Source organism: Pagrus pagrus (genome assembly GCF_965226575.1).
Source record: "Pagrus pagrus genome assembly, chromosome: 15".
NCBI lineage: Eukaryota > Metazoa > Chordata > Actinopteri > Spariformes > Sparidae > Pagrus > Pagrus pagrus.
Window position 1 is genome coordinate 26,928,359 of NC_140199.1, and position 13,127 is coordinate 26,941,485.

Below are 13,127 nucleotides of genomic sequence, written 5' to 3' on the forward strand. Positions count from 1 at the left end.
TCTTGCAACTTACTCGCCTTGTAGTCGAGTGTGAGTCGCAGCAGCAGGTTTTTTAGCGCAGTGCTCAGAGCACTTCAAGTTGAAATCTGTTCAAACACCGCTGGTGTTAAAATTTTTTGAGCGCTCTCAGCGCTAAAAACGCGTTTGGTGGACACAAGCTCTAACTCAGACAATTCCAATCACATTTTAAAGGATATCGACTGATTATCATTATCGCCAAAATCCCCAAAAATATCTAGATATTATTTTTTGCCCATATCGCCCACCCCTAAGCTTAGCCCTACCCTACAGAGGGGCCCTTGCAGGTGTGGATTGGTGTGGTTCAGTGTGGTAAAACTGGTGATGGAAAAGCAAATCATCACAGCACATTTTGAATCGGCATGGCCAATAGTGGCAGCGGAAGAGCTACATTGATCCCTGGAGTGAAGATCCCTGAATTGAAAACCTAAAACCTTTTTTTCACTAGTTTATTATTGAACTACTGAACGTCTTACTCTAACTGAACATTGGAGAGTTAAACACAACACATTAAATACAAGCAAGTAAAAACAAATACATGAATAAACAAGTACACATGCCAAAAGAAAAATCCTTCATTTAGGCAAGTTAAAACCAGCCTATCAAACCCAGTAGTCAACACTCACCTTTGGTACAGGCACAAAGGCGGTCGGTCCCAGAGCAGTAGGTAACTGAGACAAAGGGGTCTGTCTCCTCTGCTGACCCCTCCTTCTTCGGTGGCTCCACCTTGGCCAGGACCTCCAACGTGGACAGGTCCAGTATCATAATGTACCCGGCCCGTGTGGTCACCACCAGGTGGCCTAGGCCTGCCACCTCTAACCCCTTGCACTCTTTGTGGCTCAAGGCAGAGGAGGAGGGACTAGTGATATTAGCGCTGCTGGTGGGTTTGGCTGCTCCAGATGCAGTCCCAATTTTAGAACCAACAGTGCCTGCTGGGCTCATTCCAAATCCAGATGAACTAGGTTTTGACCCAGAGGGGAGAGCCTCCTCTGGAGCCTCTTCACTGTCATCCTCCCTGCTGTCAAGCACATCTGGAGGAAGCAATATAAGAGAGGTGATAGCATCACAAGGGTCCCAGATCTGTTGCACCTTGATGGGTTCCTCATCCAGGGTGACAATACGTGTGGAATAGTTGAGCTTGTAGAGTGCAAGATAGCCTCCACTCGCACCGCTCAGGGACCTCTGCTGCTGTGGCTGCTGCTGGTCTCCTGGGGGCAGGATGAGGGGTGTCTGAGGTGATGACACTCCTGGGTGGTGGCCTTCAACCCCATTGGCCACTGGATGTAGGGGGTCTCCTTTGCGCTGGCTGCACAGGGCAGAGTGCAAGCGGTTGAGATTGTTGAGAGCCTCCACCTGGTTTGTGGCACTCAAAGATTCAGTGCCACATGGCTGCAGGCTGACCAGAAGGTGCACACCATCCCAGCACGGTGTGATAGTGTCCACGTACAGATTTTCCTCCTCTAGCTGTTTGGGCAACCTCAAGCACTGCACTAGTGCTCCAGGTCGAGGAGGGCTGGAGACGTTAGTAGCAGCCAGTGTGTTCCATTTGTCAACATGACCATCTAACCCTGCCAGATTATTTGCTGCATCAGCAAACTGCTGAATGTAAGTGATGGGAGGATCCTGAAGAAGAAGTTGCTCGTGTGTGTCGAACTCCATCTCTATAATCTGTGGCACAGTGAAGCTCTCCTCGTGGAGCCCCTTGTTCATTAGATTGTTTATTTGAGAAAAGACCTGTCCTGACGACTTGTCATCTACCTCCCTGATACTGTATAGCAGAAGCATGGGTATAGTCCTGCGCACAGACGGCAGAGAAGAGGGGCTTGGAGGTTGAGGACCTGCTAGGTTAGAGAAGCCCTGCTCCTGCTCTGCAGTCTGAGGGTTGCAGGTCTCTATCTCCATGGGGCCCTGGTCCTGTAGAGGACCAGGGTGGATGTGCTCAGTAACCTGAGTCCTAACGGGACCATCTGTGGTCCTGCGTGTTGTAGTTGGGGCTGTGGGTGGGTGTCCAGCCATGGGAGTGCTAGATGCTGAGCGGTAGCTGAGCAGGCCTCCAGTTAACAGGCAAGGGAAGGGAATGTTGTGGTGGTCAGGGACCTTGTCCTTTGCTTTGGCCTGGCTATGGGCCTTGGCTTGGTTCAGTGAGGGGTTGCTACCCAGCTCCTCCAGGTCCTTGACTGTGTCCTCCAGTACACTGGCCACCACCTCCCACTGGAGCTTCTCTGGCTGCTGGAGCACACTCAGTGCCGTCACCCCTAAGCTCACATCCATGCTCTCCCATTGGGACTGCTGGCCTGAAAGAGAAGCAAAAGAAAAAGGTCTGAGGTTTTTCATATACAATTATGGAACACACCATTTGAATGAGTTCTGACGTCCCACATGCAGAAAAAAAAAGAGATTTGTTCAAATGTATCCACTGGGGCTTTCATGGGCTGCACCAAGTCAAGTTGGGCCGCGCTGATTTGCATTTCCATCACCAGTTTAAATGCGTCGAGTTGAGCCAAGCCTTGCTGAGCTGTGCCAGTGACCGACCATCTCTAGACTAGGGCCTGCCTCCAGGCAGGCTGGAGTGACGTCTTGTGGTAGTGGCCAGCCAGTGGCGACCCCCTTCTAACCCTCAGACAAACCTGTATTGCAAGTCAACTCATGTCTGTGCAGTAAACCTGAGAGAAAGATGTTTTTTAAAGTCTTTGTGTATTTGTCTCGCAGTGATTTCACAGCTTCTCACTCTCTCTTAAGTTTCTTTCCCATGTACCCGTTTGTTCTTTCAGATATCTGCGTTATTTTACCGTTTCATTTTGTACACGTTTAGCTGTTTTAGGAGTCCTGTTAAGTTACTGGTAAAAACCCAAGATTTCCTGGTTTTGCTGTTTCAAAATATAAGCTTGTGAATAACAAAATAATGGGTTACTTTTAAAAATCTCATAAAGGGTTGTTGGTAGTTCAGTCGGTAGAGCATGCACCCCATGCCTAAATGTTTTGTTCCCGCTGCAGCAGCCCCAACTCTTTGTGTGTGTCCACTCCCCAGCCCGTGAAGCCAAAGATCAAAGCTGGTTCGACTCCCTGACAAAGGCTTGATGCTAAAACACGTCAGAAATTGTCTTTTAAGGTTAGAAATGACCATGCCATTACAATAAAGACAGTTTAAAACAGAGTGTCTTGGAGTTTTTCTTGTGATTTTCAGGTTTCTTACAGAATTAGCAGAACTTTGTTAGCGGTGAATCTTTGATCATACTGCAGGGAGGACGAGTATTTAGACCTGCTTCTTTGATCACTTCACAAGATGAGCACATCATTGGTTAAGACACACCTTCAAGCTAGTAACCCTGTAGTAATGGAAATGCAAATCCCTGCTGCGTCAAACAGAGTGAAGCTGAGCCAGCACATATATGGAAAAGCCCAACACATGGCTTCAAATATGGTTCACGTGGGGCACCACCAGCATTTAGAAATGACAAACAGTGACTGCTCTTGTTTTCATACCTGTTACTGAGTCTGACCGGGAATGCTCATCACTGTCTGAATCCTCCAACTGGTCATCGCTGAAAGAGAAAAAGTGGTTAAAAACATGCTAAAACACAGAGAGCAGTGACTAACTCACTGATGCACACTGACTGAGTGGCACACTGACTGAGTGGCTGTGTCACAGTGTGTGACCACTCTCTGTGGTTGGGGATTTTTGTTGCCATTGTTGCCGTTATTGTTTTTTGTAAAGGGATCATTCTGTGGCATGATCATGCATTGGAGGAGTTATTCACTAACTGTTTAAGGCTTCAGGGAACTCAAAATTAAACATTTTGGAAACTGAAAAGATGATAAATGTATCTTTGATAATAGCACTACCTTGGAAAATATTCCAAATACAGGGTACTGCTCTTCCTAAATTGTCACCTTGATGTCAGAGAGAGATCATTAATCAGCTAGTTCAATTTGACAAAACAGCTTAATGATGCAATGACTATAACTGTCCATTTGACTGGATCTTTCACTATCAAATATCCATGTAACTTCAAAAATTACAGTTGCCCATCAACAAGTGTAGACTCCAGGCAAAAACTGGTGCTGACCAAGGCATAGTCTGGTAATTCTTTTGTCTTTACTCTGAAGTTTTTGACAATACTGGTTAACTGATGAGATTTAGAGGTGCCAACTGGTGGATAATGTTTTTGGACAAAGTTGGGAAGCTGTTAAATAAACTTGGTTCTTCTTAGTTCATTTGTAGCTCAATTTGATGCAATTAGCTATTGCTGATTTTAAACACCTCTTGTCCTCATTTAATGTAATTCACAATAAGAGCATCTGAATCTAAATGGCAGTGGTAGGTAAGACCTACGTAATGCATTTCGTGCATGTTTTTTTGTCAGGAAGTAATTTTGAAACATTGCATGGATGCAGTAACCTTACATTTTAAGCTCGATAAAAAGAAGAGCAACACAGGAAAGGAGAGCTGACATAACATCTTATTAATGACAAACTTTGAGCAACAAAATTCAATAAAGTGAGTGAAGCTTCGGCTTATCCGTTTATCAGAGCCGCTCAATCTATTAATCAGGACATATATTAGAGAAGGCAGATAATGAGGGGTTGGTCATCTGTCCTCAGGTCAGGATTAAGTAAACAGGTAATTGGGGTTGATGCAAGCATCTCCACTTATAATATATATATATATATATATATATATATATATATATATACATACAGGTAACTATAGGGTAACTTGACACATCCGAGAAATCCGGGTTTTGCTGATATCCAGTGATGTGAATTCTCCCCGTCCTGTAGTGACTTATAACCCTTTCACAATGGTCAAAAAACTCCCCTAACACCTGCTAATATCTGTCTTTTGTCTTCACTGTGAATGTATACCCACTGATTTACTCCCCTTATCAGGCACAATGCTATGACGTGTGTCAAAGTTAGACCGTTTCCATCCGTCTCTGTTCAAGTAACGCCGGAACATAGCACAGTTGTTTCTGACTTTGAATAAACAGAAAAAACAATGTGTCTAATTCAGAATATTGCTTATTAAGATTTAATTAAGTTAAACTCCCTCTGGATGTAGTCTGATGAAGTATATGATCTGCTGCTTTCTACAGTTCCATTTTTCTCTCTCACTGTCTACATCTGACTACCCTCTTTCTATCTGTGGATGCACACTTACCAGAGCAATCTGTAGCTGATACAACAGCCTGCCAGATGACACATTTTAGCGGATTTGTAGTGTAACCTTCTTCATTTGCATCTACTACCAACATTGAAGTGATATAAAGAAGGAATTGGGCAGAAATCCTGCCCATTTTGATAAGATTTGTATCAATATTAATCTGTAAAGTGGATATATTGACTAAGTGGGAACAGTCTGGTAAATTCTAAAAATTAATTCACTTTACTGTAATGCAGCCTTTATAACCAGGAAAAGACAATACTTATCACATTTTACCACAGAAACCATGTCCAACATCACCATATATTTATATAGTAGACTCATATCATGGCAATGATAATTATTGTATATATTGTCTGGCCCTAGAAATGCTGTTGAAATGGTAACGTTTTATGTCTTTTTCACTGGTTGCTTGTAAAGTTGCAGACTTTAGAGAGGCATCTCATAATGCCCAGTCTTGTTGTCATCTCAGAAAACAAGTGCATTACTGTGGGCTAACTCTTCAGTTACCAAGTTGCATTTTTTTGGCACTCAGTCAGTCAAATGTCGTTTGGAAATGTCACAGAAACCACCAAGCATGCACCCCTGAATATGCAGACACCATTCATCCTATCACAAGTCAATGTGCAATCAAAATGATTTTAAAGCTGTCATTTTAAGGTATTATAGTTAAGTGCTCAGTTGCTTACTGTGAGAAACTTGTTTTGCACTGTGTGTATGCTTGTGAGAGTGACTCACTTTATGTGAGTGTGAGTGTGTGTGTGTGTGTGTGTGTGTGTGTGTGTGTGTGTGCGTGTGTGTGTGTGTGTTTTTCACCTGTCACCCTCTAGTTTGGGCAGGTCAGAGCAGGAAGAGGACTCCTCAAGCCAGGCAAGAGTTGGTCTCCGAGACTCGGTCAGTGTCTGCTGGCCCTGCTCATCACCACACAGGATCAGCTGCCTCAGGATGGCTGGATCGTACGGATTGATGTCAAACTTCAAGTGCACCTGTCCAGCACACAATCACACGCTCTTTAATTGGGGGTCAATACAAACATTAACTTTCTGACACAGTGAAATACTTGACTGATCACAATGTCTCAGTCATTCACAGTTTGCCGCTCTAACCTTCATCATTTTGGAGACATCCCAGATGCAGACCTTGCCCCTCTTGGTGGCAGCAGCCAGGAACTGCGGGCAGCTGCCGAAGCCACAGCAAGCGATCTTGTCCGAACTGTCAGGGCTGTTTGGAAACTGGGCAGGACTGGTCGCCAGTGTCACTGACAGCGGCACGTTTTGTGTGTGCTCGCCCTTCACAAATGGACAATTGGGAGAATGTCGTTCGTGTTCAGACCTGGGTAGTAGTGGAGAGATGTTGTTATCATTGATATTAAAATTTAAAAATGTGGCACAACTCTTTACCAGTATCATGTTACATTCACCAAAAATGTTCCCAGCTATCTTTCCTTCATCGGGAAGGTAAGGAATGCAACGCTCACATGGATGTTCACTTAGCTGTGTGTGTGCTCTCAAACTAAGAAACTGGGGCACCATTGCCATGTACAGTAGCTAAAGTTAATAATCTACACTCACCAGGGCTCATCTGTAGGTTCCCAACAGACCAGGCACACACTGCAGGTGAAACACATGGCTCTGTCATCCCCTGTTGAGGCAGGCTGTGGAAGGACAGGGAGTCAATAAAGTTTAGCAACACATACACAGCTACAATTCCTACTGTACATTTTTATTCTGGAGAATCCTTAGTTTGTATAATGTATAGGTGTATAAAGTAAGTACAGCAAAAATAAATATAATGAAATCCTTCATTATATTCTGTTATATAGCAATATTTCCTCCTCTAACTGAATAATCTTGCAGTGACCTGAAACACCAAAAACCAAAACTGGTGAAGACAAATAGCCCTTTGACTGCATGCAATCAGAGATGTAAACTGTGTATAGGTCATCAGGCTAATGTACTCCTCTATGTTCTCTCAGAACTCACCTGGTGGTAAAATCCTGCTTGAGCCATTGGATCAGGCTGAGCCCATCTATACCCAGCATGTGGCCACGATGTAAATGTCTCCCTCCTGTTGGCTTCACTGTACATCAAAGATCTGTAGGGAACAACACATTTTAAAAGCGTGCCCACTATTCTGTATGCTAGTCTGGGATGTGTCACTCTATTTTGTAGCGGACTACAGTGTTTCCCATTAATTAACTAGACTGTGGCGGCACTGTTTCATAATGAACCAAAAACATTCTAAGATCTCTAATGTTGCTTCAGCAAAGCATCTTTCACTCCCCCTGCTGTATGCGCGTGCACACACGCACACCACACACACGTGTTGCATTACATGCTAACAGGCAACAGTAGCCCTTTTCACACAGACTCGCCGCATTATCGCCTCAGCGGCAGTTCGCCAATTCTCTGCCATTGTTTGCTCACACAGAGCCAAGCAGTTCCGGCGTAAAGATGAACCAGTGTGTAATTCACACAGAAAGCCGGAGCTGTGGATCCAAAAGAAGCGTGACGGTACTCGTCATGATGACGACATCTATGTGGCTTTTTCAACGTGTTTCCCCCGGTGTCCACCTGTTAATCTAAACATGTACCCACTGACTGTTTATAATCATATGATGCTGTGATAATGTGTTGTGATTGAGATCCTGACCTACCAAACATCCTGGAAAGTGACAAAGTTACGTTTTTTGCTCTAAATTACATAATTACATAATCTCCATCAGTAAACAGGACGCTGTCTGACTATTTCACTGGTGGGGAGGGATGCTGTTTTGCAACCAGTGGAATTCTGGTGTTACTGGCATGACAGGTAAATAATAGAAATTGTCTATTTTTTTATTCATCATATCAGTAAGATACTGACAATTATAGTTATATAATAATTTAATAATCATCACCAATTGTTTGATACATTTATACAAGATGAGAGCTAAATTTGTATTTGTCAGTTTCATAGTGACATAGTGATGCTTAGAAATTCTGCATTCATAGCCACCATCTCCCTAAAGACAGTCTTGGTATGTTTAACTAACAAATTATTTGTTTTCCTGCTTGCTCACCTATCTACAGATCGTCCGGGGCCCACCCCGAGTTCAGGCCTGGCACTTGACAAGAGGTAGGAGAGCCTGTCCATGATGGATGAGGCCACGGACAAGGCAGCTACATTCTGGTTGATCTTCTTCAGCTCACTGACGATAGTGCTGGCCACCAGTTTCAGCACGTGGTGGGGAAGATGAAAGGTCACTGTTGCCCACTGAAAAAAGGAAGAAGAGATATCAGGACTCGGAGAAAAAGAGATATATTAAAGGACAGTGAAAGGAAAAGTAGATCAGAAAGAGACATATTTTCTGTTTTCTAAAGCAGACACTGGTAGTCCATTTCAGTATATAACATCAGTCAATGATGTTATATACATCATTGACTGATTGTAAGACAGAGCCATGTTCAGATCTCCTTTGGTGCAATATTCACACAAGCACTGACATGAGAACTGCTGCTACTTTCTGCACTGCAGTTTTGTATTGATGGAAAAATATAAGTCTAGAAGACTAAAGGATTCAACTAGCCTTTCAAATTTGGTCAGTTCTTCATTTTTGCGCTTCGGTTAACAATCATTTTTCATAATGCCCTTCTTAGTGTATAGTCAGTTTGTTTGTTTTTTGTGTGTGTGAGTGGTTTACAGAACAACTAGAGTTTCCAAATACAATCTTGTGTTGTAAAAATGGAATGACAATTAAAAGGTGCATTTTGTATGATCTGGACATAATTCTAGTTTAAAACATTTAAAAAATGAACTAACCCTATCAACAGAGTGTGAAGAAGTTACAGTTCTAGTGTAATGTCCAAGACATCTATGTATTTGCATTGCAAAGAAATCCACTGCCACAGCCAGGACGGGTGTCCCTTACCACCACCTCCACTATAGACGCGACTATGAGTCTATAGCCCCTAGTCTGCCACAGAAAAGGACAAACAAGTCGAGCCGGCCAGAGAGAAAATCTATCACGTAGAAGTTAGCAGCCTCAGTTAGTTATTCAGTAAACACAAAGCTGCAGAAGCTCCAGAAAACGACTTTCATCATCATCATCATCATCTCAAACAACAGCTACCGAAGAGAAAAGAAGCCATGTAAAAAGAAGCTAAATAAGAGCAAATATTGCCGGGGCTCTCCAACACTGGAGTCAGCTGTGGGCAAGTAACAAGATGAACTCACGTTTCTTTAGACAGGTAAGTAACGCCTAACTTTGGCTGTTTACTGAAACATATCTTTAGTTAACTAACGACAAAACAAACTTTAACAGTTAGCCTGATGTGACTGTTTTCATGTTACTGTGGCATTGCTTGAGCTGAGCTAAGTAAGCTATAATGTAAACTTTTACAGAAACGCTACACGTCATACATAAGCAGTCTGCGTATTCTTGCTCTGCTGTCAGTTATTAGTTGCCTTTATTTAGAATAGATAACTGTGAATTGCAATTGTATGCAGTAGAGAGACTGAAAAATGTCAATCAGTTCATCATATTCTAACCACTTGGCATTACGGTTATGAGATGAGGCAAGATTTGAGGTTTGAAAACATTGCTAAACATTTTTGAGGATATTACATGGTTGAGTAAGTGTGTCTAACTGTAGCAATGCCACTATTAGATATTGTGTACAGTCACTAAATCATGAAATTCTTGCTCCAGGAAGGAACAAGGAGCAGCTCCAGCTTCTACTCCATTGAAGAAACAACCAGGCCTAAAGAGCTGGAAGATCCTGCTGCATCAAGCATTGGACTGAGTGACAGTGACAAGTAAGTCTACAGTGGCTGAAGATCACCGTTATTGTACTGTGTAAACCTTGTGCCCTGTGAAAACCATGTGGTTGTCTGATGAAAATGTTTTATCCATGTTTCCACTATGTGACACTATAAAATCATAGTTTTGTACACAACTGTTCCTTACCTTCTTCCTGAAAGAGGGTAGATGACACTGTGATTTATGTTTTATGAGTACCGACATCATCTGAGTGAAATAATGAATAAATCCTGTCTGTAATATTAAAATTAAAGATCCTACTATCTTACATGTACAGAGGGCTTTACAGAAGACATTGAAAACACTACAGCATTTACCCTGTATATATCTGAGCCTGATCATATCGTGTTCTTATCATAAAAACAATATATGTACTAAACTAATTGCCCTGCTTCAACTTTTTCCTTTTTAGGACCAGCCATCACCAGTGATGAATTACAATGTTAGGTCAAAAACTGCACAGTTTTTGAAGGAACACGGCTGGTATGTTGTTCCAAACATCTTGGAGAGCCAACCACAGATCTTCTGTGGATGTAGGCTTCCTCAAATCCTTCTGTCTCTTCATGTTATCCCAGACAGACTCAATGATGTTGAGATCAGGGCTCTGTGGGGGCCATATCATCACTTCCAGGAGAAAGGAGTTCTTCTTTACACTAAAGATGGTTCTTAATGACATTGGCTGTATGTTTGGGGTAGTTGTCCTGCTGCAGAATACATTTTGGGCCAATCATAAGCCTCCCTGATGGTATTGCACAATGGATAAGTATCTGCCTGTATTCCTCAGCATTGAGGACACCATTAATCCTGACCAAATCTCCAACTCCATTTGCAGAAATGCAGCCCCAAACTTGCAAGGAACCTCCACCATGCTTCATTGTTGCCTACAGACACTCATTATTATACTGCTCTCCAGCCCTTCGGCAAACAAACTGCCTTCTGCTACAGCCAAATATTCAAAACAACATTAAAAAATCAAATTTTGACTCATCAGTCCAGAGCATCGGCTGCCATTTTTGCTTTTTGTTTTCGTGCATAGTTGAGTCGCTTGGCTATGTTTCCATGTCAGAGGTATGGCTTTTTGGCTGCAACTCTTTCATGAAGACCACTTCTGGCCAGACTTCTCCGGACAGTCGATGGGTGTACCTGGGTCCCACTGGTTTCTGCCAGTTCTGAGCTGATGGCACTGCTGGACATCTTCTGATTTTGAAGGGAAATAAGCTTGATGTGTTTTTTATCTGCTGCACTCAGTTTCCTTGGCCGACCACTGTGTCTACGATCCTCAATGTTGCCCGTTTGTTTATGCTTCTTCAAAAGAGCTTGAACAGCACATGTTGAAACCCCAGTCTGCTTTGAAATCTTCGTCTGGGAGAGACCTTGCTGATGCAGTATAACTACCTTGTGTCTTGTTGCTGTACTCTGTCTTGCCATGGTGTATGACATGTGACATGAAACGGTCTTCCACAACCTCACCTTGGTAGCAGAGTTTGGCTGTTCCTCACCCAGTTTTAAGCCTCCTACACATCTGTTTCAGTTAATGACTGTGTTTCAACCTACATGTGAAATTGATGATCATTAGCACCTGTTTGGTGTAATTGGTTGATCATACACCTGACTACAATCCCACAAAATCTCTGACTTACCTATAAGAATTGATGCTGGTTTGAAGGCAAAGGGTAGTAACACCAAATATTGATTTGACTTCGATTTTTCTTTTGTTCGCTCACTTTGCATTTTGTAAATTGATAAAAATAAACAATTATTATTTATATTTTTGAAAGCATTCTTAGTTTACAGCATTTTTTCACACCTGCCTAAAGCTTTTGCACAGTACTGTATGTACAGGGGTCGACATTATAAATGGCCCAGTGGCCCGGACGTACCTTTAAAACCGTCAGGGCCACCAGAATGCTCCAAGCACTGGCCCGGTGGGGCCAGTGAAAAATATGCTTTGAAAAAAAAGGTTTGGTAAAAAAAATCTAATTTCACATTAATTCCCTGTAGTACTGTGTTTTGCAATGATTTCTGTGAAATCGTCTCGGTTATTACCGCTAACACATAGTGTTACATGATCCCAATCAAAGACAGCCAGCGCTGTGCTCTCCCTGGGACGTAAGCACACCACCTGCACAGCTCGCTCTTTCCTGCGTGCCGCTCGCTCACTGCTGCTGACTGTTGACACGGAGTTTCTCACCGGCACTGTTCCCGACATCAGTAATGTTTCTAAAACCCCCAGTAACCGGCCAAGCACCGGGCAAAAAACAAAAAGAAAAGAAAAGAAAGGCACTGGAGGAGTTGAGAGAGAGTGAGAGGAATTATGAAAAGAAAAGGGCAAGAAAGTTCCAGCCTCAGTGGCGAGACCGCTGGAATTGGCTGGGGTATGACAAGGAAAATAATGAGGTCTATTGTGATTTGTGCAGGTCAATGCCCACTTTTGCAGACAAGTTAGAGAAAAGTTTAAGTGTATGAACAGAAGTGTATGATAACGCATTGCTGTGTAACTACGGAGAAAATAACGGTCTCGCTTGAAAACGTAGATCTGCAAGCACACATGTCCCATTTGTGACACACTGTAGATCGGCGTTTGAATTATTATTGTTATTATATTATTAATAATAACTTGGAATTATTATGATACAATTATTTGGAGATGTGAGTTGTGAGGTTTTTTTTGCTTGTTTATTTGAGGAATTCTCCACTCTACAAGGGCCATGTGGCAGAAAGGGCTAGTGGCTTTGACCCTCATGAAAAAAGCGCTTCACATGAGGTCTGCCTGAAGAGGAAGAAGTCAGAGAGTACTCAGTACTGCAGTATTAAAATAAATGTTATTAAATCAAATTGTTCTTTTTCGTTATTATGGGGATCGATTTCGGTTACAATGGTGGGGCCAGTGATCTTCAAAAGCCACTGGAGGGCCAGAGGGCCAGTGGCAAATTTCCCTTATTATCTACCCCTGATGTATACCCCCAGGTTTTATGTAGCACTTTTTGTGTAACAAAAGATTGCAGCAATGCAACTGAGGGAGACCAATCCGTCTACAGTAGATAATTGGCTTGAAACAGATTCAGGAGATGGAAAGACTGACTTTTCAATTAAGGCTGAAAAACAACTTGTACATTGCAAGATGGTAAAATCAAACTGTTACAA

General features: G+C 42.7%; 1 protein-coding gene across 5 annotated transcripts in view; it reads right to left on the reverse strand.

The window, feature by feature from the left end:
• The window catches only part of birc6 (baculoviral IAP repeat containing 6), a 116,813-nt gene that overhangs the window by 79,602 nt on the left and 24,084 nt on the right, over positions 1–13,127 (reverse strand). For all 5 annotated transcript variants that reach the window (XM_084376538.1, XM_084376541.1, XM_084376540.1 and 2 more), the window contains exons 4-10: positions 8,244–8,437; positions 7,165–7,276; positions 6,754–6,836; positions 6,289–6,514; positions 5,999–6,168; positions 3,502–3,560; positions 645–2,312 (exon numbers count right to left, since the gene is read on the reverse strand). In XM_084376538.1, coding sequence (XP_084232664.1) covers positions 645–2,312; positions 3,502–3,560; positions 5,999–6,168; positions 6,289–6,514; positions 6,754–6,836; positions 7,165–7,276; positions 8,244–8,437 — 2,512 coding nt within the window. The remainder of the gene's footprint in view (positions 1–644; positions 2,313–3,501; positions 3,561–5,998; positions 6,169–6,288; positions 6,515–6,753; positions 6,837–7,164; positions 7,277–8,243; positions 8,438–13,127) is intronic.